This window comes from Leptodactylus fuscus, chromosome 9, assembly GCF_031893055.1.
Source record: "Leptodactylus fuscus isolate aLepFus1 chromosome 9, aLepFus1.hap2, whole genome shotgun sequence".
NCBI lineage: Eukaryota > Metazoa > Chordata > Amphibia > Anura > Leptodactylidae > Leptodactylus > Leptodactylus fuscus.
Genome location: NC_134273.1, coordinates 41,842,702 through 41,868,506, shown reverse-complemented (window position 1 = coordinate 41,868,506; position 25,805 = coordinate 41,842,702). Strand labels below are relative to the sequence as shown.

The 25,805-nt window shown below is 42.3% G+C and overlaps 1 protein-coding gene across 3 annotated transcripts in view; it reads left to right on the top strand.

Annotated features, from left to right (window-relative positions):
• Positions 1-25,805, top strand: part of TMEM184B (transmembrane protein 184B) — a 51,730-nt gene that overhangs the window by 14,089 nt on the left and 11,836 nt on the right. For all 3 annotated transcript variants that reach the window (XM_075287279.1, XM_075287277.1, XM_075287278.1), the window contains exons 3-7: positions 15,411-15,644; positions 17,182-17,347; positions 20,674-20,764; positions 23,416-23,491; positions 25,322-25,413. In XM_075287279.1, coding sequence (XP_075143380.1) covers positions 15,411-15,644; positions 17,182-17,347; positions 20,674-20,764; positions 23,416-23,491; positions 25,322-25,413 — 659 coding nt within the window. The remainder of the gene's footprint in view (positions 1-15,410; positions 15,645-17,181; positions 17,348-20,673; positions 20,765-23,415; positions 23,492-25,321; positions 25,414-25,805) is intronic.

Below are 25,805 nucleotides of genomic sequence, written 5' to 3'. Positions count from 1 at the left end.
ACATTACCCTTTATTTTGGGTCAATTATTATTCCAAAAAGCACGTATAATCCATCTGCTCGTTTAATCTCTTAGGCGACAAACTCTCCATACGATAGATCCACTGTGCTTCTTTCCTTAGAACAAAATTGTCCCAATTTCCTCCTCTAGGGTGAGGTTTCACTACTTCAATAACCTGCACCCTAAGTCCAGACGTGTCACCTGAGTGAAAGTTCACAAAATGTCGTGCCACCGGAGTGTCCCTCCCATTTGCAATATCACAAATGTGGTCCCTAATCCTTCTCCTTAGCTGCCTGATGGTCTTGCCCACATAATTTAGTGGGCATGGACAGCTAAGGAGGTAGACCACTCCCATCGTTTCACAGTTGGCAAAACTTCTACATTGGAATGTGGCACCCGTTGCTGCACTTGTGAACTGAGGTTTCTTATCTACAAACGGGCATGCAGTACATCTCCCACATTTAAATGTACCCATAGGTCTCCCTTGGGACAACCACGTTTTCTCCTCACTGTCTGTAGGTAGATTACTGTGGACCAGCCGATCCTTAAGATTTTTCCCTTTTCTAAAGGTAATCATTGGCCCCGTGCCCACCTCCTCACTTAAATCAGAGTCAGCCTTCAAAATGTCCCAATATTTTTGCAGAACATCCCTCACCTCCATATGTCGGACGTCAAATGTCCCAACAATCCTTGTGGGGCCCTTTTGTTCAGTTTTTTGTCTTGGGACCAAGAGTTGACCTCTACTCATTCCCTTGGCTCTACCAAACGCCTTATTCACCACTCTCTCGGGATAACCTTTTTGGGAGAACATAGTTGAGAGGTTCTTTGATTCTTTCAAAAAATCTCCATATGAGGAGCAATTCCTTTTAGCCCTAATAAATTGGCCAACTGGTATGCCACGTTTCAAGGGCTGTGGATGACAGCTCTGCCAGTTAAGAAAACCATTCGTGGATGTAGCCTTTCTATATATGTTGGTAGAAACTCTTCCATCTTTCTGCCTAGTCAGTTTTAAATCCAAGAATGTAATGGATTCTCTTTGAAATTCAGCAGTGAATTTCAGGCCCAAATCATTTCCATTCAGAGCCTTCACAAACGAATCAAATTGTGCCTTCGATCCCCTCCATAACAGGAGGATGTCGTCAATATATCTAATCCATAGGTCAATATGACCTGACCAGACCTCGTTTTCCTCAGAGTGGACAACGGTTTCCTCCCACCAGCCGAGGAACAAATTGGCGTACGTGGGAGCCACAGGGCTCCCCATCGCCGTGCCCCTCAGCTGGTGGAAGGTCCGCCCCTCAAAACCAAAGACATTCCTCTCCAGCACAAAAGCTAACAGTTTTAACACAAATTCGTTGTGACCTTGTAATCCCATTCTGCGTGTTTTCAGATAATAGCTGACAGCCTCATACCCCTTGTTGTGCGGGATGGAGGAATATAATGCCTCTACATCTAAACTGGCAAATGCTACATCCTCCTCCAGTGTTATACCCTCCAATCTATTTAGCACATCCATGCTGTCCCTCGTATAGGAAGCCAGACCCAACACAAAAGGTCTCAACACCATATCAAGATATTTGCTCGCATTTTGGGTAAGGCTTCCTATCTGGGACACAATTGGCCTGCCCCTTAAAGGGACAAGCCCTTTATGAATCTTGGGCAGGGCATAAAAGGAGGCCATTACTGGGTGACGGGGCAACATGAAATCCCGTTCGTTTTTATCAATCAATTCCCTTTGGAAAGCCTCCTCTAGAATCCTCTTCATCTCAGCTATGAATCCTGATACCTGTTCCCTATTTATGATGTTATAACATTGATTGTCATTAAGCAAAGCCCAACACATTTCTATATAGTTCTTCCTATCCAGGGCAACAACATTCCCCCCCTTGTCTGCCGGCTTCAGGACTAACTTATTGTCCTTTTCCAGACAAAGGAGGGCCTGCAATTCCATTTTACTGAGGTTAGAGGATCGGCTGTTCTTTCTGTTTTTCTCCATCCTCCTAAATTCCTTTGTCACTAGCTCCACAAAAAGGTCTATATGAGTATAGTCACCTGGAGGAGGTAACGTTTTACTGAGGGGCTTCAGGTTTGTAAAAGGACCTTTATTCTCATCTCGCTCTGATTCCTCAAGGAGATCTTCAAGAACTCGAAGTCCCTCATAATCCAGCTCTCCTCCTTATACACTTACCTGTCATCACACAGCGGGTTATGGTGTAGGATATGTTTTAAACATTTTGTTATATGTTTTAGAGTATCTAATAAAAGTAAAGTTTTATATATTCCGCTGCAGCAATGGTGCCACATTTATCAGTCCCATAGTAAATAAATAGTGCTTAGCTGCCATACCAAGTACAGCCCATACACAGTATACAGCTCAGTACTTGGTAGTCAGTGAAGAGGCCGCACTGCTCACCCGAATGCTGTGGTGTCTTCAAACCGCTGCTCTGTATTTATTGGACTCCTCCGATCACATCTTGATGGCCCACCCTAAGGATAGATCCTCAGTGGGTGGCATGTAACAACCACAATTATTTTAAAGAGGTTTTCTGGGAAACAGTTTGAAGACAATACTCTCCTCGTGCATTTTGCTGAACACTGCCCAAGTCCGCCTCTGGTTTTTACTATCTGGTCTGTTTTTAGCCAGTCACTGACTGATACATGTCTACTATGGCCAGTGATTGGCTGAACAGTCATTTTAACCCATTCTGAGCTTTTTATCAAAATTTTTTAGGACTTGTGAAGACATGACAATAAAAAATGTCACCCCAAACTATATACTCTTGTGCCAAATGTCAACAACAAATCTCTGATATCTAACATAATTATTGGAATTGCCCCAGAGACCAGATCTGTGGACCCTGGTTCAGACTATTTTGCTCATAGCGCTAACATTTGTGTGCATTTGACTCCTGAATGGCCAATTTTTAACATCCTATCCTGATGCAGACAAGTGCAGCTACTCGATTTCAGAGAGCTATGCCATGATTTTATGGGCTGGTGCCATATGAAAGGATATCATTTGATACTGGACTACTCTGGTCCCTTTCACTCTGGTCCTTGCAAAAGTAGAACTTCTTTTTCTTACGGACTGGTTGAATATAACTTCAAATAAGGACAAACTGATAAGGCGATTCTTTCAGCTCAGGCCAGAGACCCTGGTACTGTGTGGAGCTCTTGTATGGTCGACACGTGGGCTGGGGGAATGGGTTTTATTTAGTGTTGGTTTTTTTGTTCTTTTATTTTGGTTCTCTATTATGTTCTGTTGATTTGTATCTTATTTGAGAGTGAATTATACTCTTGTTTACTGTAGAAAAAAAAACTAAACAAAAAAAGAGAACTTCTTTAACACTCATTGATGATGAGCCTTCCACCACCAAAATCGCTTCTAGGCTTCATAGTTTATGTTCACACAAGTGGATTTTGCTGGTGATTTTTGGGGATGCATTTGCCCCCATATCAGTGGCAGATTCCACCCAAATTCTGCCTCCTATTGTTTGTAAACGGGAGGCAGAGATTGCAACAGAATGCTGAAAAAAATAAGTCTCTTGCTCAATCTTGCCATGCATTTTACGGCTGGAGCCACAATAGGATGCCAATGTTCTGCCGGAGCCCCCGCTTTTATTTGAAGTCTCCCCCAGTGCTGCCTTTAAAACAGAAAGACTGACCTGTTTCATGGACAGCGATTTGCAGCTGCCACAAAAGAAGATAGTGGTATGGAGAAGTCAGAAGAAAAAAAGGAATGAAGGGGGCTTCAAGTTCATTTGTTTGGTTTGTTTTTGGTCGTTTTTTAGTTGTCGTTTTTTTGACAAAAACTACATCAAATCCAGTGCGTGTGAATGTACTTCAACCGGGGGTTTCTGAATGGTGAATACAACAGTCAACTTATAAATAACTAATAGGATTTTTTCTGTCATTGCAGCTCATTCCTAGTGTCATCTCCAAAGCTCTTTATTAGCCCAATTCTCAGTTAGTGAATGCTTCAGTGCTAACAAATGCTTGCACCAGCGCTTATTGTGAAGAAAGCCTGAAGCATGAGACTTGTTAAGACTCTGTACTGTATGGGAAAGCTTTCTTTGCAGTTCTTGGAGGAGGGGATAAGGCTTTTTAACACAAGTTACCAGGAAAATGGTTGATTCTGGATTTTCTTACTAATAAAGCTGGATCTATCTGGACTGTTTAGTGACTTGGACACACCTGGTAGGCTCCTTATATTTTCAGCTGTTTACAGGGTCTGGAATGCAGAATATCTCCTCTCCATGCCTGACATTCCAGTTAGGTAACACTTTCCAGTCCATTTCATGAAGACAGCTCTGATAAAAGACTTCCTCAGTATCCCAGGATAGGATCAGATCCCATCCCTGTTGCCGAATATTTAGCTCATACACATAGCCATAAAGCACGTGTGTACATAATATACCCTATAGGTATAAGACTAGATAGGGCGGGGGGGGGGGGGACACATGACCTGTAGATTGTCAGGGTTGGTCATATAATGAAAATAAAAGTGGTCGCCACACATTCAGCAGGTTGGGTTTCTGCCAACTTTGGGTCGTAGTTACTGATACTTGTCGCAGCCACCATCACTATCATTAGTGGCAATGTAGCAGCGTGACATTATATCATGCAGCCACAAGACTCCACACAGCCCCAGTCGTATTCTGTTTTTTGTTTTGCCATATTATATGTTAATAACAGGACCCCCCCCCCCTTACCCTCTACTATAGGGGAGGACCTGTATATATAAGATCTTGAGAAAACAGGCACCTAGTTGAAGATGGTTTTTGTCCGGTTCCTTGGTGCAGTCCCAGTACATGGGTCAAACGTTCAGAAAAACAAGTGTGAAAGGTCCTTTAGTCCGGACTTGTCTTTTCTCATCACACAAGCTCTGTTGACAGCTGGTAGGATTTCTTCTGGACAGCATCACTGACAGCAGAGGAATGTCACCCATCAGCTTGCTTGTATTCAGATTTGTTTTCTTCTGTTGTAAAATAACACCTTCATTACCAGCCATAACAACTTGTCACTACCGTCAGCTCAAATACAATATATCACCTATGTGCAGGACAAGTTATACCTATATGATAGCTGGGGGGTTGATCACTGGGATAAAATGCGGGGCAGAATGGGGTGGTGGTCATGCATTCTTACAACATGTCCGGTTACTGTTTATGGGACTGGTGGAGACAAGTGCTGTGCTCTGTCTTCATCTATTTCATAGTAATTGAATAGAGCAAATCTAATGGCAGCCGAGCCTTCTGCATCAGACAAGATTTCTATAATGGTGGTTTAACCCTTTTCTAACCACAGTCCAGAATGCTTGCAGCTTGATCACAGGGGCTCTACCTCCCCACTACCTTCAATTCAACTGGGAATGGGGAATAGCTGTGCGGTCTGCTGTGCTGACTTAGAAAGGACCCTAGGGCAGTCTGTACAATAAGCTTGTTATTGGAGCAGGCCTAAAGAGGATAATTTACAGGCATAAACCACTATGCTGATGCATTATATTTAACCTAATATGTAGAACAGTAATACCTTTAGGGCTTATTCACGCAGCAGGTTTGCATCAGTATGGCACCTGCTCTCACAGATCCCCTATAGACTTGTGTATGAGTGATCTGCGGGAAAAAAATTACAACTTTTTATTTAGTTTAAGATATACTGGGGCAGCATGGTGGCTTGGTGGGTACAAGCTACATGGAGTTAGTATGTTCTTATGCTTGTGTGGGTTTCCATCCATAATGGATAATGGACAGTAAGTGATGACACCATATGTGGAATACATTGGTGCTTCATACACACTACCTTTTATTAATGTCCATTGCTTTCATCCATCATAGGATGACTGCATGGATATTGAGAATACCAGTGTAATGGATACAGATGCTGCCACATCTATCTGTGTCCGTTACTATTGACTATAATAATAATTGTTCGTAAAACTTTCTTCTGTCATGTTTGTTTTCTTTTGCAACAGAAGAAAAATCCTGCATGCTGGAATTGTTCTTCCATCAGAAAAGTGTTGTTTCTTCATTGAGGTTAATGCAGATGGACACCAGACGGACGGGCTCCATGTGCATCTGTCATTTAGTGTCCGTTGCTCTCATTCTATGACAGATGAGAGTAACGGACATTAATAACGGTAGTGTGAGCGCTCACTGATACAGGTGCCATAATATGAGAGCAAACGTACTAGGTACATAACCATAATAGCAAACATAAGATGGATCTAATGGGTTATAAAGCTTAATATGATATGTATACTTCCACACTGAGGAAAAAATATTTCTTTGCATAACATTAGGCCTTATGTTGCCATGTGAATGAAAAAAATGTAATGTCTATGGCCACCTATCTGTAGTATATAGCTGTAAAACAGATTGGGCAGTAGATATATCTGTGTTTAGCGGTTGTATTTGTAATGTATGTACTTTGTGTGAGCTCTTACTGTAACGGTGCTATAGCTAAAAGGAGATGTAAAGAACCTGCGTCCCTTTTTGTGCTTTGTGTTTCTGCTCTAATAATTTTTGTTTGCTTGTTCTGACCCATATTTTGTGAGCACTGTAAACCCTGATCAGCCCTGACACAAGCCAGGCTTTCTACTTAATCCCCTCATGCTGAGTCTCATTCACAATGTTCAGAGGTCCTGTTGTGTTTGCTTATTTTTTCAATTTCTGTAAAGGAGATGTAGTCACAGCCGTGTTGTGTGTCCATTTCATTATGGACTGCTTGTGCTTAGGGCCTTGGGAAGGATAATCTTGTGGCTATACATTAGTACAGGGAAGTCTGAGAAGATCCAAGGGTTTGGTTTTTGGCTCGTTCTTACAGTATTGCACATTTTCAGAAATTGCTCTTAAGGCTAAGTCCTCAAGTAGCGGGCCACAGCAAAAAAAGCAATTCGGGAAAAACTACAGTGGCAACGCATGGCGGTGTTTTTCCCGCAGTGCCTTTCACAGAGGTTTCCTCTGCGGACTTTCTGCTTCCATTATACTTATAGAGAAACTGCTGGCGTAATGGAATTGCTGCAATTTCCCAAACTGCAATGGTTTTGGAAATTGCAGCATGTCCGCTGTGCGTATTTTTGTCACAATGTCTGGCTAGAATCCCATCCAATTTGCAGTGACTGTAAAACGCTGCAATTTTTTCCACGGCATTTCCAGTGCAGCCAAATCATGGCATTATATGACGTGGGGCTCCGGCCTAAAGGGGTTTTCCAGAACTGAAGTATTGATGACCTAGCCTCAGGAAAGGCTTTCAATATCTGATCAGAGGGGATCCGACACCGGTGTCCCACACAGATCAGCTGGTTGACGCTGCAGCACCTCTGCTTTACAGGTTAGTGAAGTCACATGCATTCTACACGTGGCCTGACTGCTGCGCAATGGCAATCCGGTGGAGTGACTAAGTTGCAATACCACACACAGCCGCAATACAATGTACAGCTCTGTACTTTGTGAAGAGACCGCGGTGTTTGCCCAAAGCTGCGGTATCTTTAAACAGCTGCTTGCTGGAGGTGCTGGGTGTCCGTAGGCCCGCGAACCTAAGGATAGGTCATCAATATCTTAGTCTGTGAAAACTACTTTAAAGCTAAGCCTTTTTTTAGCTGCTACAACAACGTAGTGGGGATAAAAAACACAGGTTTTTCCAGTACTAGGAAAGAGAGTGAACTTGAGAGAAAGAGAGTGCTTTTTTGAAGAATGCAGTTTGTCAATTTTACCAAGCATTTTCCCTATAGATTTAATACTAAGGAAAAAAATGCAATGTGTTTTTGCTTCTTTTTTTACCAGCAATTTGCCACATGGGGCCTTAGCCTAAAACAGTTCTTGTGTGTGAACAACATGTGACAACATCTTGTCACAAAGTCAGTCAACCAAGACGTGGTATAATCGGATGTGCTTTAGATAGCTCTTTACTGAATAACAACATGCCAAGTGTCCAACGGCTATCTCACCCACTTCCCTGAACCCGTACATGCTCGGTTTGGCCGGGCGGTGCATTTCTATTGCATTTCGTTCTGTCGGTGGATTACTTTCTCAGAACATAGTCCAAATTTCTGACTGTTATCTTACCTGGCATCTGCAGTCTTGGGAGAGTTGTTAGACCCCCATACACATTACATGGTCTGCCAAACCCATGGAAATCAGCAGATTTGACTGATGTAAATCTAATGTGTATGGTCAGCTTACATGTACATTGTTAGGTTGACTTGCTGTGCTGTTTCCTAGGATTCTCCCTGTGTTTGTCTGGGTTTTCTTTGGGTATTCTGGTTTGCAATTTAGACTGTGAGCTCTGCTTGAAACAGTGAATAATGGCGATATCTATAAAGTGCTGTGGAATAAGCTGACAATATATGCAAACAGAATAAACTTAATAAAATAAATCCACCCCTTTGTGTGAACAAATACAGTGGCTTTGTTCTAAAAATGTGAGCGCAGACATGGTAAGTTGTGTAAAAATTTATTTTAAAGGAGGCCATGGATGGAGGGAGGAGGGAAAGAGTAGACAGGCTACTGGGTTATCCCCATACAACTGACTCGGTGTGTAACAATTCTGTATGTTAAATAAAGAAAGTCCAATAAAAGAAGGAAAGAAAGGCGATGTGATAAATGCTGAGCTATGTCTACTCATGCTTAGCCTCTGTTTACACTTCTATCACATTCTCCCTTTTTCTCTTCCAGCATAGGAACAAATAAACATGTCATAGCCATTTTAAAACTGACCCCATCCATGCCTGATAGACCCTGCTGACTCTGGTATCTGATGGGTTTTTTACATTGCAGAAGAAATAGGATTGCATGTTGTTATTCTTCCCATCAAACATGACTGTAGCTTCTGATGTAAAAAAAAAAAAAAAAATCCGTAAAGGAAAGGTCTACCTTCACTACAGGTTTTTGTTTTGTTTTCTTTTAAATCATTTTAATGAAAAATGAAGACATTTCCAAATGATGTTGATTCAATATGTAGACTAATATATCCTCATGGTAACAAACAAACCCGGTGTAGCCTGGACTTGTAGTTACACTCACATCTGTCCCTTCTTCTTTCTAACCTACCAGATTATATGTCTATAAGAGCAAATTCACATGGTCTTGCATTGTGACAGCTAGTCTAGACTGAACTCGCAGCATCCTAGTGATGTATCATACTGAGTTGTTCCAGAGCTACCGTGGTTGTACTGCTGAGTACTCGCAGCATCCTAGTGATGTATCATACTGAGTTGTTCCAGAGCTACCATGGTTGTACTGCTGAGTACTCGCAGCATCCTAGTGATGTATCATACTGAGTTGTTCCAGAGCCACAATGGTTGTACTGCTCGGTACTCGCAGCATCCTAGTGATGTATCATACTGAGTTGTTCCAGAGCTACCATGGTTGTACTGCTCGGTACTCGCAGCATCCTAGTGATGTATCATACTGAGTTGTTCCAGAGCTACCTTGGTTGTACTGCTGAGTACTCGCAGCATCCTAGTGATGTATCATACTGAATTGTTCCAGAGCTACCATGGTTGTACTGCTGAGTACTCGCAGCATCCTAGTGATGTATCATACTGAGTTGTTCCAGAGCTACCATGGTTGTACTGCTCGGTACTCGCAGCATCCTAGTGATGTATCATACTGAGTTGTTCCAGAGCTACCTTGGTTGTACTGCTCAGTTCTCGCAGCATCCTAGTGATGTATCATACTGAGTTGTTCCAGAGCTACCATGGTTGTACTGCTGAGTACTCGCAGCATCCTAGTGATGTATCATACTGAGTTGTTCTAGAGCTACCATGGTTGTACTGCTCGGTACTCGCAGCATCCTAGTGATGTATCATACTGAGTTGTTCCAGAGCTACCATGGTTGTACTGCTTGGTACTCGCAGCATCCTAGTGATGTATCATACTGAGTTGTTCCAGAGCTACCATGGTTGTACTGCTCGGTACTCGCAGCATCCTAGTGATGTATCATACTGAGTTGTTCCAGAGCTACCATGGTTGTACTGCTCAGTACTCGCAGCATCCTAGTGATGTATCATACTGAATTGTTCTTGAACTACCATGGTTGTACTGCTCGGTACTCGCAGCATCCTAGTGATGTATCATACTGAATTGTTCCTGAGCTACCATGGTTGTACTGCTCGGTACTCGCAGCATCCTAGTGATGTATCAGACTGAGTTGTTCCAGAGCTACCATGGTTGTACTGCTTGGTACTCGCAGCATCCTAGTGATGTATCATACTGAGTTGTTCCAGAGCTACCATGGTTGTACTGCTTGGTACTCGCAGCATCCTAGTGATGTATCATACTGAGTTGTTCCAGAGCTACCATGGTTGTACTGCTCGGTACTCGCAGCATCCTAGTGATGTATCAGACTGAGTTGTTCCAGAGCTACCATGGTTGTACTGCTCGGTACTCGCAGCATCCTAGTGATGTATCAGACTGAGTTGTTCTAGAGCTACCATGGTTGTACTGCTCGGTACTCGCAGCATCCTAGTGATGTATCATACTGAATTGTTCCTGAGCTACCATGGTTGTACTGCTCAGTACTCGCAGCATCCTAGTGATGTATCATACTGAGTTGTTCTAGAGCTACCATGGTTGTACTGCTTGGTACTCGCAGCATCCTAGTGATGTATCATACTGAGTTGTTCCAGAGCTACCATGTTGTACTGCTCAGTACTCACGGCATCCTAAATCACTAAATTGAATAAATGTGGCTGTTGCAAATACATGATTTCCCAGCCAGGACATGGATAAGTGAAATGGCTTTAAGGCTGTGTTCACATTACCATTCCATACAGGTCACATTAAAAGCGGTGTCACTGTAGGAGTAGACTACAAAGGGTTTGTTTGTGGTCTGCTGCCTTGGAAACACAGGTCTGCATTGGATCAGTAGATACAAAGCAACTGGAAACTTACAATTAAGATGATATGTAAATTTGCTTATTTTTCAGTTTAAGGCTGTATACACACACAGGACTCTTGTCACGTCCATGTCTATGAAAAACGGATCAGACACCGCATCAATGGTATCTATATGTGCTGTAGGTCCTGTGCTTTGAGGCTCTGGTTTATAGCCTCTATACGCACCGGTGAAAATCCCAGTACTGCCCATTAATCCATAGAAGGTAATAGGGGAGTGGGCTATCTGTTAGACACAGGTGACACTAATGTAAAAGACTGTTGTGTGCATGAGGTCTATATGCAATGATGCTAATGTGAAGTGGTAGAGATCTTTCACTCAAGGGCAAAATTCCCATAGCTGTTCTCTAAAAGCAAAGAAACCCCAATGTCTCTGCTTCGGCTCTTAGTCCTTCTGGTTATAATTTACAACCACATCATGTGAACAGGTCTTTAATTAGTTTGCTTTCTGAGAAGGCTGCAGTTATATCTCCCATAGGAGCTCTCACTAGGTTACTGTAATTCTACTCAGTGGAGTATGAGTGTGACATAAACCCTTTCTATGTCTATACCCAAGGCTGGATTAGTGGAGGCTTTATTATGGCGTAGTGTCCGGTCCATGAAGGTTTGCGTTATTAAGCTTGGAGTTAGTACCTTACACTTACAAAAAACGTTCCTTCAATTTGCTAGAGTGAAACAGGACCCAATATGTCTTCTGTTTTGTGACGGATAACACTTTAAAGATGTGTTCTGGTACATTATCCCCTGTCCATTAGATTAGGGGATCACTGATAGATCATGCGGTTCCCCCATGTGTCATGGGAATGGATAACATGTTATTACCCTAATAATTGTGTTAACAAATTTTGTAATTGACAAATCTGGGTTGATTTATGGATGGCAAACCGGAAGCATTCCCTTAGAGTTGAGCCGTTCTGTTTACAGCGTTTGTTTTTTGTCAGTGAAGATGTCTGCCTCTTAAAGAGGGGGATGATGTCTTGTTTTTCTCAGTGGATAAAATACAGTCTTTCCCTTTTACAATCCCACAATCCCTTTCCGCGCACATTAAAAGCTCCAGATAAATCTCTCAGAAGGATTAATTAATAGCGCCGAGAATTCCTCCGCTGAGATTCCTACCGTATTAATCGCAGAAGAGTGAATGACCTTTCTAGATCATTGATTATTCCCCTCTCCAAATGGTATTGTAGTAATCTCCTCTCTAACACTGGCTTTATCTTAACCACTTTCCTGCAAATAACATTTATGAGGCTATAAATATCACTCCTAGAGGCTCTACACCGCTGCTCGCTCTATTCAGAAGGGACAAATGTGATTTACATAGTAACCATGCCAGGCTGTGCTAGAACACAGAATCAGGCAAACCAATATGGAGACACATTTCTGCCAATTATACTCTACACAAAAAAACTCGAGGCAAGGCTCTGTTCATGCTTAGAGGTTTTCCGGCCTCAAATTGAATTTTCATACTGATGATCTCTCCACAGAATAGGTCATCCATATGTGATCTATGGGGTCTGACCTCCGGACCCCGGACAGAAGCCTTTGGCTTCTAGTGGCATTTGCAGCACTACTTCTAGGATCCATACTACTGCACTTCTCTTATTACTTGTATAGAAGCACCTCTACACACGCGGCCTGTCCACCAGCAGCTTCTGGCACTCCCACAGATCACATACTGAGGAGATATTCCTTTGATTTGGTGGAAAACAGATTTGACTTCTTATGCAAATGAGTCAGTGCACTCGGCGCAGAACTTGCTTCCTGCAACTCTGATCTGGCACCCTGAGACCCCTACCATCTCCTGCGTGTAACCACCACATGCAGTAGGAGTTGATCCTCCCCCTCACTCATCTATCTGAGCAGTTCTCCCAGAGCTGAAGGCCCGCCCCCAGTGCACTTACTGCCTCATTTGCTTTTTGTTTTTCTCCAGTAGGCAGCATGGTGGCTTAGTAAGCACATCACTACAGCCTTGTAGCACTGGAGTTCGAATCCTCTCAAGGAGTTTGTTAGTTCTCCCCCTGTTTGCATGGCTTTCCTCCGGATAATCTGGTTTCCTCCCACATTCCAAAGACATACTGATAGGGAATGTACATTATGAGCCCTATATGGGACAGTGACTGTCAGTGTCTGTAAAGCGCTGCAGAATATGATGGCACTATACAAATTAGCATAAAAAAAATAATAAAAGTGACATAGATAAGAGATGTTTATCACTGTAATGTGCTAGTAGCAGTTCAATATGTTTGGCGGAGGTGGTAGACTGTCTTTAAAGGGATTATATTTGATAGGTATTAAATCCCCGATTGGTCCTAAATCCCTCTAGGACCCCCACACACACACACACACACACACACACACTCAAATGGAACAGCAGTTAAGGATGCAAAATGCTATACTCAACTAAACCATAGCAGTTCCATAGAGTTCAGATGGAGTGGCAGCGCACATGCTTAACCTCTGATTTATTTCCCTTGATCGGTGGTGGCCTCTCCATTCAAGCTCTTATTACCTATCAGATGTCAGGTATTTAAAAACGTGGCACTAATGCCCGCAATCTGTATCCCCCGACCCCATGTATTGCATTGCACTGCAAAATAAAGGTGCTTCTATTGCAGTCTGTGCAATAGTATATAATGAGAGTCAGCTTTGACCAAAGCGTTGAGGGGGTTAATACTCGTGATCAGTACAGGCATTGGCGCCGTGTCTCTGCTGTATAATACAGAAGAGACTTGGTGCCTATGATGGCCACTCAGCTCCTGAGCAGCAGCCATATCCGTTGTACAGCAGATGTTGCGAAAGGGTTAGTACATTTAGGAATTAGTCTATAGACTTATCTTCTTAAGGTACTTCCAGAAGTGTATGGGAAGAGATCTTACAGGCCGCAAGGTCGGGGACTCCCATAAACCATTATTCTACACTAACAATGCCTTGGTTTTGAACCATGTTGCTGCCAGGACAATTTTTCTTTTGGCAAACTCAAATAAAAGCTGGATTGAAAATAGAAAGACACATGGGGCAAATGTATTCTGCTTTGTGCGCCAGTTTTCTCTCTGTGCCACTTTCATTACTTTCCTGAAAAGAGGTCATGCAGCTTTATCATCTATGCCAGGAATGCTACGAGCTGGCATATATTTTCCCCCAGACGTACAGCCCGGTGGTGGGTTTGCTTCATTTCAGAAGAGGAGAGCGCCTTGTCATATAGGAGACGCACCCTCTGCCAGCTCAGGGGCCATGAAAACTGGCGACATTGACGGCCGATTGTGAAGCTAACAACAAGCACTTTACAGTTATGGACCTTGTCATACAATTTTGCATCAAAGTTCAACGTTTTGTAAGGAAAAAAAAAAAATATATATATATATATATATATATATATAGACTAAAAATAAAAGAAGTCTAATTCAAGCAGAGTCGGAGGTTCTCTGTATTTCCTAATAATAAAGTGCACAGTTCTTCCATTCAAGTATCTTCATAGATCCACCTAGACTAGACAGATGAATACATTTCTGTGATCCTGATGCTGGTAAACGTGAGAGTCCAGATGAATAGAATCTACTGATGTGATGTCGGGGATGATTTGGGTCTACACCTCTTTTTATCCTCAATTGTAAAGTAAAAAAAGAAAAAAAAATTGACAGTCGGAGATCTATATTCTGTGGTTGGTAAAGAGGTGACAACATGAAGAAAAGCTCCTGAGGCTAGGTTCTCACTGCCAGCAGTCTGTCCATTGTTCTCATCTGTCAGAGGATTAGTTTTTCCATCTAAGAAAACGGAAATGTTAATGTTTTCGATCTAATCCCAAGATCTAAGCTTTCATTCTTATATTCTAGCTCCGGTACATGTGTAAAGTCCTGTCCTATTCCATACATTCTTGATGGGGTATAAGGGTTATCTGACATTATAAACATGGGTCCCTTTACTTTCTAGGAGTCTATCTACCTGTATATACTATCTACCTGTATATACTGTCAGCATTTTTGTAGCAGTACGTCATTGTTTTTCCAGTGTGTACTCTATGATGAGACATCCATTATTGAGTTGATCATTACTTTATTTGAGTTGTCATCTAAAAACCATTCATGACGTCTGTAAATGATTGTCCTCGACATTGATTGTACCAGGAGGGTGTTGGTGCGGATGACATTGCCGCAACCTTCTCATGGAGCATATATTGTATGGCTTTGCTGCCCACCTTTTACTCTGGGATATGTAGACGACATGAATGGAGTCCTCTGGTCACTGAGAGAATGCTGAATAACCTCATCTAGCATTGGCAGAGTATATTCCTTGTGTGTGCCTGGGACCCGGTGTTTACACTGCTTGTAGTGTCAGCTCACCAGCCTCTGAGTAAGCGCTTGTACAAGCAACCATATCGATTAAAGTCTTGTCTGCCATGACGGCTCCTCTATAATAGCCTGCACATCTCATTCTGTGAGCAAAAAGTATTCAGTACACTGGCAGACATTCACTCGCAGATTTTTATTTTTCACTATTTTACTTTTATTCCTTACAGGGTACAATGACGATGTCCAGTTTAGGTGATGTCTCTCAGGAGGGGACGGGTATGATCACAGGATTGCCTGCTGCTACCATTCCTGGTACAGAAACCCCTGTAAGCCCCAATCTGTCCAGGACGCCAGAGGAAGAACCTTTCACCTTGGAGCAGCCCATGTTCCTTATGACCACCACAGCTCAGGCCATCTCGGGGTTCTTTGTCTGGACTGCGTTACTTATCACCTGTCACCAGGTAAATTATTAAAATATATAATGTGTAAAATATCTAAATGAACATCATATATGGCATCGTTCAGTATGGATTCATCTCTCATCTGTATTTTCCATGATTGTAAACACCTTTCTTTCCACTTGGTCTTTAGGCAGGTGCGTCTTTGTGTCATATAACTCTGCTGCCTCCTTAGCAACATAATAAGCAGCCAGCAACACCAGACAGGTGTGGTGGAGGTGACGTGCTTTAACCATTTAACTGCTGACCCTTCTGTAAAACGGGAGATATGACTACATAGAGGCATAACTGGATATTTAGTGTCTACTGCTACAAACCAATATGCTGTGGTTCAGAAACTTAGATTGATGAGTCTAATTCAGGACAACAAAAAGACCCAGAGTAGTACTTGCTGCAGTTCACACCACGGCATTTTTACATAGTACAAAAGAAATGTAACCTGCTCAGCTTGATCCAGCAAGTTTCCATTCTTTCTCCTGCGCTGGTACATAGATTGCACGTGTGTATAAAAAAAAATATCCATTGGGGAAATGGTCTGGGCAGAGATAGGGGTGTGAAGGTGCCACCTGGATGGTGAACTGAGAAACCTCATCTCCTAACAGCCTAGATGGTAGGTCGTTCATTACAACGGCCATCCTGCTTCTCTCTGTCCAGTGTTGCGTGCTTTCCCCCCCAGTCTGTCAGCTGGGCAAAATATCTTTGAGTGCATTGTAAAGGGAATGTCTAGCAGTCAGTGATCTCTCAATACCCAAAAGTAGCATCTGAGTGTTCTTATTGGACAGCGGGGAAGCACCCTCGTGTAACAAGACCAAGCATCTAATCCGACAAAACCAGGAATCTATCATTTCTGCCGGGGTGCAGTGTTTGGTTTTGTTTATTTTTTCAGTGTCAGTGAGTGGATATACAATTGTAGAATAGCGTAGAAGCAGGGAACATGTAGCTTTACTCGGTGGCCATTTACATCTATAGCCAGCATGTAATACATGGTCATCTCCCAAGTGGGAGACACTCCTATAGTGTCTTTCTGTTGTGTCCTGATTGGGGTACTGAACCCCCGCTCTTGCATGTTTCCTGCCCATGTACATAACAGGACATGTGTGATAAAGCAGAAAGACTCGTGTTACATGTTCAGATAATTAAGCTTAAGCGATATTAATTAAAATCCATGTGATCGACATCACTTCATCTGTTCATAACTTAGAGGTGCGGTCTGTGGTGAGAACAGTCAGCTGCTTTATAAAAGATACGGTCCGCCCTACATGTGGAACATAGAAAGCATTTCCTGTAGTGGTTTTTTTTGTTTGTTTACTTTTGGGTGTTTTTCTTACTTAAAGCTCTTTTGAGTTTGCAGAGTATTGTGTGGATTGTGCGTTGCCTATCTTATTTGCGGTTTGTGGCAATATATACACGTGATAAAAGTGAGATAAAAACTTGTATCTTATAGTTATCTGTAGTTCTTGACACTCTCTGTGCAACACTACTGGTGCTAAATATGCAGAGAATATAGATGTATTCTTTTTCTTATTTTTCTCTCCTTTAGATATACATGCATCTGCGCTCCTACAGCTGCCCTAATGAACAGAGACACATTGTCCGAATCCTCTTCATCGTTCCCATATATGCCTTTGATTCGTGGCTCAGTCTCCTATTTTTCACCAATGACCAGTACTATGTGTACTTTGACACTGTTCGGGACTGCTACGAAGGTGAGATTCTAGAAATTTTCAGCATAACGATCTGCACTAACAATTGGGGATGTGCAGGATATACCTTTTTTTTTTTATTTAAAGAAAAAAGGGGATGTTTTTAAATAAAGATAAAACAAAAAAAAATAGTCACCCACTGTATAAACTGATCACATCCCGTTTTTGTGTGTTCGCTGAAGCCAACCATTGACCTCAGTGACGTGAGACCATAGAGGTCAGGGAGTGGCTGCAGCTCCCCATTGCAGCGCATACGAGCGCTCCCCATTGAAATGAATGGGCTGCTTTTTTCTCTACAAGCACTCCCATTGAAGTGAATGGGAAGCGCTCACGTGTACGGCTCACTCGGCTCATTCCGAGCCGTACACGCGAGCGCTTCCCATTCACTTCAATGGGAGTGCTTGTAGAGAAAAAAGCAGCCCATTCATTTCAATGGGGAGCGCTCGTATGCCGGCTCCCATAGAAATGAATGGGATCTGCTTTATACGCGCTGATTCTGAACGTGTTTTAACGTTCAAAATCAGTCAGCGTATCCGTAGTGTGAATGGGCCCCTACTGCGTGGGTATTTCCTGTGTGTTGAGAAATCCCAGGAATTAGAGGTCAATGGAATCCAGTCTGTGTTGGGAGTTGTGGGGGATTTTTTTTTTTTTTTTTGTTAGGACCCCAGTTCTTAGCTCTTGTAAATATACTTGTTATTATCCGGAAAACACCTTATAATATTGCAAACTTACGTTATAATAATATTACCATGTGGGGGGCAGGGGGCATGCTATTTCATGTGCCTGCAATTTCTTGGATCCAGAAAATCTGAGAACATTGGCTTTTTGTGATATTACTGTGATTTTTTTTTTTTTAAAGTAGTAAATATGATGAAATTGAATCCATGCCATGACTTTCTAGTTGTGCTATTTTTAGTTTTACTTTGTTTCTCTTAGTGATTTCTCCCTTCATGTGTTGCCTCTTTACCTCACTCCAGAATAGGCCATCTTCTTGCTCTTGTGCTGTCCTTGCCTTGTCTTGAGTATTTTTATTTTTTACAGTAGCAATCACTTGGGATAAGCAGATTATACCAAGAGAGATGGGCAGTCACTTTCTGCTGATCTCGCTGCCTTCTTACATTCCACATGAGCGTGACACGTTACATGTACTATGTAAATAGGGACTAAGTGGCCAAGTCCTCTTTTTATGTCAACTTTCACTGATAAAATGCTGCTAACTGTATCTGTAGACAAGCAATGTCTCCAGATTACACATGTCAATTTTTCAAGGACATGCATCCATTGAATGTATTGCATTTATTCACACATCTGTTTTTTTCCACAGATTGTGAGTTTATTCAAAAACAGATATGTCCTATTTCAGTCTGTGATTTAGGCCGGTTGCACACAACGTGTGTGCTAGCCACTGGCCGAGATTGAATGACACGGTGCACGGGTGGCAAACAAATATCATCCCTGTGTTGCTCCACCTCTCGGATTTCCCCCTCCGCACTTGCCACAGATCGTCCCTGCATCATATGCTTATCGCAGCCAGGGCCTGCATCCCAGCCCTTTGGAAATCACCCAACCCCCCTCTCTTCGTCACTGGATCCATACGGTAGAGAATATTAGCACCATCGAGAACCTCACTGCTTCTCTCCAAGAAGCGCATGCCGCTTATATAGACGCCTGGATGCAATACATGATGTCTATACATTCACATTCCTGACTGTGTTGTTAACTAGTGATGGCTCTAGTTCTTTTATACCTAGTACTTCAATCTTGACATTGAATCTCCTCTTTTTTTGTGATACTTGAACCATTTTTCTAGGTAGTATAAAACCGGAAATACACCCATTTGACGTGACCAATTCCCCCTTTGGTAAATGATTCAGCTCAACATGTTGCATAGAGTCATGTAGTTTTGTGGAATTTATAGCCCGGTTCTTCAGTAGTTTAGCTTCTTTCTGGCTGACAGACAGAATATCTCTTGGCTCATCATCGTCATCAGCATATGGAGTTCCACAGGGCTCCGTTTTGTCCCCAATGCTGTTTGCTGTTTACATGCTTCTATTAGGTTCGGCCATGACTCTATATTAATTTGCCTTTCACTGCTAGTCAAATGATGTCCAACTATACATATCAGTCAGTGACCCATCTCCAACTATAAATTTATGCCTATCTGAAACAAAAAGAATGGATGAATGCCAGCTGGCTAAAGCTGAACCCCGACAAAACTGAAGTTCTTTTTGTTGGAGGACAGTGCTTAGTGGCAAAATGGCAACTTATACATCCACCACCTCTATCCCTGAGGAACACAACCCTTCAAAGCTCATACTATGTGGGAAAACTATCTCTCTACAGCCAGGCATCCTCCATGATCAAATCTTTGTCATTCCACCAGAGGAACATTGCAGAAATCAAACTCCTTATTCCAACAGAAGAGCTATCCATTCTGGTCATGTCTTCATAATCTCACGTCTGGACTGCTGTAATTCCCTATATGTAGTTCTTCCATTGGCTTCAGCTAGTCCAAAATGTTTCATAACCCCCATCCTCACTGCACTGCTTGCTTATAAAATGGAGAATATCTTTTAAAGTCTGCATGATGACTTTCCAATCAATGGACAACATATTTCCTGACTACTTATCACTTCTGCAGCGCCATAACCCTTGCCAACCAATCAGATCAGCAGACTCAAGTAAACTGTCCATCCTCAGAATCTCTCTGGAACGCATTACCTGGACTGATCAGAGAGGTCTTATCCCTGGACAATGGTAAATCAAACCTCAAAACACATCTCTCCAGTCCGGCATGTGAGGGCAAACAATACCCTCACTATACATAGAATACTGCAAAATACCGTGTAGTTGACCCCCGGACTGCACTTTGAGTCTATTGTGAGAAAAGCGCATTTGTTGTCTCCACTTTGAGTACATGTGTACCGACAGTCTCCCTAGCAGTGCTTAGTTAGAGCATTGCTAATGGGAACTTTACAGTCTGTTTTCTATTAAAAGGAAGTTTGATCGATTTAATAAAGTATATTAAAAAAAAAAAGTTTACCACCCCCCAACACAATAACAAAGAATGAAAAGAAAGGTAAATGAAATAGGAGTTTTTGACAATAGGTCAATATTGTATCATTGGAAGACTGTCTTAGGAGTGCTAAGACATAATGAATCGCGGTTGCACATTTGCCTTTTTTTAATCTTCTATTTATTATTGATGTCTTCCAAGCTTTTACATTTATTCATGAACACGTCTGGCTGGATAGAGTCTTTATTGTGGTCATTTCTGTTTCCTCTTGTGGTGCTTGGATTAGTACATTAAGCCACTTTTCTATTTACAGCTTTTGTCATCTACAATTTCCTGAGCCTTTGCTATGAGTATCTTGGAGGAGAGAGCAATATCATGACTGAGATTCGGGGGAAACCCATTGAGTGAGTACTAGGATATATTTTTTATGTAAAAGCACATGCAGGTGTTCTTATTCCCATCCTGAAAAGAAAAAAAATAACAGGTCATAGACTTACATAGCTGAAGTCGTAGTAGCCTGTGGACTGTGTTATCCTGGCTTTGTAGGCTCAGCGCCTGCTGCCAAGTCAGATACCCATTTCAGTACCTGCCATATAACTGTATGGAAATGAGGCAATCATAGCATAAAATAAAGGGGTTGTCTGGCCAGAAATGTAAAACCTAATGCTAATAATAAGGGCTTCACCAAACCTTCACTTTCCCTGCCCTGACACTCCCTGTGTCCCCTTTTTTTAAATAAACCGATATGTGGTTAATATGAAGGGCCTTCCTTTTTCACAATGTATCCAGTCTTTAGTATTGTAGTAATACCACTTACAACATACTCCACTACCTGTTATACTGCTAGTGTCTACTTTCTGCTACCTCTTGACTTACAGGAAAGAACAATCAACCAAACTGACCCTTTAGAACAAGTTCTGCTTGCCAGACAGCCCCTTTAATTGTTACCTCCATTAATGTTGCCAGCCACATCTCCCGCCACAAGTTTAGCACATCTTATTACAGTTTTATTGTTCAAAAGCCTCTCAGCTAGAACAAGAAAAACTGCTGGCGTACAGAACCTTTATAAGGAGCCCAGCAGTAAGCTGCATGTTTATACAGTGTCTCCTATATCCGTGCCAATCAAGAATACTACAGTCATGTAGACAGTATATTTATGTATAGCTGTCCTCCGCATTAAAGGGAGTCTATCATTGGTGTCAGTGGTTTTGAGATAAAGACATTCCTGGATTGCCTTTACAAAGGCTATTCTACTACTACCTTCTTTTTTTAAATTCTCTCCACCGTTCTGTTGTAATCCTGGTTAATTACTTTATGTAAATGAGCTCACTGAGCACCCTGTGCTTTCCCTAGGGCTTCCAAGCACCCGCTCCACATCATACCTTTACCCACGCCCCTCCATTGCTTGTGCCCCATCTGACCTCGTCCTCCCTGGATGTTCTTCCGGCCAGATCGCGCTGCTGCATTTGAATTCTCGGGCATGCACAGTTCGGCTGTGTTCAGAGCGTTGCTGCGCGTGTCCGAGCGCCATTTTGGTGTAGCTCTCTATAGAACTAAGCATACTGCATACAAAAAGAAGATAGTAGTAGAATAGCCTTTGTAAAGGCTATCCCGGGCATGTCTTTATCTCGAAACCACTGATACCAATGATGGACTCCCTTTAAAGAGGAGTGGTAAAACAATATTAGTTTTACCTGTAAAAGCCACCACCTCATCCTAAATTGCAGTACAAAAACACATGTAGTTATTGATGTAGGTGAAGGGTCTTCTTGTGATTTTCATGTTGTGTCTTTTTGTTCCGTGGTTTTTGCTTTTTGTTAACCCTTTGTACTAAAAATTGTGGTCAGCCAGGTCTCTCTAATGTCCAAATGTGCCTTTATCTAAAGATTTGGCAGATACACATATACACCATAAGCAGTGGTGACAACACAGCCGTCATTCCTTTGCTTGATTCACATATGGCCAGACTGAAGCAATCTTATTTTGGACAAGAGGTAATTCCAAAAGGAGACGCGTATCTTCTGGCAAGAATTGAAAAGTAAAGAATAGTAAGGCCAACCTCAGGAAAGCTTGGTACCGTCTCACAACTAATGGACATGCTTTCCAGGATCTGACATTATAAAGAAGTCAAATTTCTCTTAAGCCTGAAGGGGCATGGCCTATTTTGGCCTGTTGGGAGACAGGATAAGTGATAAATATATATTAGATTTTCACCACTAGGATCCCTACCTGTCACGAGAATAGGAGCTCTTGTGTGAATAGAGCAGTGGTCGCACACGTCCTCTGCTAGAGACAGCTCAGTGCTATACTTGTCTGTCTCCATCTGGCCCATAGAGATTGAATGGAGCATTTTTGTGATCTGTGGGGTCCCAGAAGTCAGATCCATAGTGACCCTAAATGTATTGCTTATCCCGTGGATAGCTGATAACTGGCTACAGGAAGGGATTTGTCTATGAAAGCCAGGATTGGCATTCTTGTGAAATTGGTTGCCACTTGTTCCGACTTTTGTAAGAAATTTTAGTAGGATAATAGTTTGCACTGCAATGATGTGATTTATTTGTTTTCAGACAGTTCTTCAAAAGGTTGCAGAAATCCCAGGGCTGGCTCTATTTTTAGGCAAAGCGGGCCTGTGGCTAAAGGCAGCCCTATCCTGCACGGCATGAATGTCAAAAGGATTTTCCTTCATTGGCAAAGTATAATAAAGTGACGCTTTGTTAGTCTCATTGAAACGTGTAAGATAGTTGACATGCAGAATGCTCCTAAATGAAAAGAAATCCCACCTACCCCTCTCCATACGTGCCAAATGGATTACATCTTAAGAACTTCTACCAAACCTACATTCACACATGACATGAGTTTTTTGCGCCTGTCCCATTCTACTGAATAGAGAGCTACAGTATCTAGGCTGCAGTAACAATCCTACTTACATGTGTGGAAGAAGTTGACCATTGCAATAAATCTACTATGTGTAAAAATAATTTTCTCCAAAAAGTTGTGACTACTGATACGTGGTTTATTCTTCTTAAACATTTAGTTTTTCTCTCCCCACTTGCAGGTCTAGTTGTATGTATGGTACTTGCTGTCTTTGGGGGAAGACTTACTCTATAGGCTTCTTACGGTTTTGTAAACAGGTGAGTTCTCCATGAAGTTCTGGACTCAGTCGTCCTGTTTGCTCCTTTTCCATACAGAGAGAATTACACATTTTTGTTAATACAAGTATTAGTTGAGGCCTTGTACTACTATTCTACCTCAATGCCTCAGGTAACTGACATGCAAAGAGGGAAAAATGTGGAAACTAATATGGTAAGAATATGGATTCTAGTAATACACTGGAAAACAGGCAGACCAATCTATAACCAGCATAAATAAAATGCACCGAAAACGATATGGATGAAGAAATAAGCTTTATTCAAGAATATGGAAAGCACAGAAATAAGAATAAAACCATTTAAAAATTGCAAAATTCTACTGGATACAATACATGGTGGAGCGCAACCCCAAAATAGAGCCCCTTACCTAAGCTATGTGGTTGGGAAGACCACTAGTGAGACGGAGTTAATATACCTACACTAGGATAAAGATAAAGCAATACCATATAGTATTACAATAGTGTGGGGTGTTGTGTAGCCCCCTACCCTTGTATTTGGTGATGTATTGTTAATGTTGTTCTTATTCTGGGGTGAGTACATCCTTAGATAAGACCTTTTATTTTGAGATTTACAGTTCACAATGACTGATTCCCCTTTGATTTTAGCAGGTTTTTTTTCATTGTGTCTTTGCTTTACCCATTTTACACCTCTTGTCTTGCCTAATTTTCCTTGTTGACCTGAGGAAGAGGACGAGAGCCTCAAAAGCTTGTAATCTGTCATCACTATTCGTTAGCCATTAAAAAAGGTATCAACTACTGAAGACTCAAGTTTTTTGCTTTTTATATTTCATACCCACTGGTATGGTACAAAAACATACTTTTTCCATACACTCTTGCCAGGGGTGAACCTACCCCTTTCGCCGCCCGAGGCGAACTACAGAAAGCCGCCCCACCCCCGGGAGGAGGGGGCGGAGCGAAGGGGGCGTGGTGACGCGAGGGGGCATGGTGAAGGGGGCAGGGCTTAGCGCCGTTTGCAGGCAGAGAGCAGGCACGGAGAGGACCTGCTCTCTGACTGAGCGTGAGGGGAGGCTGCTGGAGCAGCGCTGCTCCAGTGGCCTCCCCAAACCACCGCTCGGTGCTAAGCCAGTCCAGGACAACTTGTCCTGGACTGGCTTAGGGAAGCAAAAATGCCGCCCTCCCTGGGGCCCTGGCATAGCGCCGCCTGAAGCGGTCGCTTCAGGTCGCCTCATGGGAGGTGCGGCGCTGACTCTTGCTCAAGGCAGTTTTCTTTTTTGTAGGGGATGACACATTGTGAGCAGGGAACCATATATTTTTGTTTCTAATATGTGTACATTTATACACACATACAACAAGGGCCCCTGACCTCAGACTGTTACATTGCGGTGGAAGGAAAGCTGGATATCATTGATAGATTCTTTGCATCCTGATTTATTAGATTGGGAGGGGGGCTGTGGCAATATTACTAGTAAGACACAGGTAAACTGCCGGTGTACAGAGCTCAGGACCGATGGCTCATAGATTACACATCGCTAGTACAGAATGAGGTGCCGCTTGTTACTTCTCTTCCTCTACACTGATTTATAATCCTGCCGGCACAGTTTGTGAGCTTCTAAAAGTAATGCTGGATTATTAATGTAACTGTACAAAGACACTGTCCATATTTACCATTTTGTTCCTTTCACAATTTATTTCTATATAACAAATGTTTAAAATTCTTTCCATGTGATGTGCTACAAAGAGTGGTCTACTTATAGACTTGTAGAACACAGACACTGTGTTACCTAGATCACATCACCAGTGTTACACTATAGCAGTGTTACGTTATATCTGTGTATTCTTTGTCCCCGCACAGGCTACCCTGCAGTTTTGTGTGGTTAAGCCATTAATGGCAGCAATCACTGTAATACTTCAGGCTTTTGGCAAATATCGGGATGGAGATTTCAAGTAAGTACTGGATATATGCTTATTGTTATGTCTTTCATACAGTGCCCAATACATGATCACATTGCAGTTAGTTGTCTGATGTACTAGTAGCTATATATTGCGCTATGTTTCTCCAAACAAACACTGAAAACAATAGAGCAGGTTTATTATACCTTGTACATCAGGTTTCTGGCATACAAGGCATAAAAAAAGTTGCATGTTTTTTGTGCAAATTGTGTTTTCTGCTTTGCACTGCCCTCTCCGCTTTCCTGGTGTAAATGATCCCTGAAATCTACACCAGCTACTCGTAATATAGACCATATAACATGGATACTCAACTGGCAGACCACGGCTACCAGCTGTCCAGACTCCTGCCCTCTGAGTTCTCTCATTATGACAGCGGCTGGTAGAAA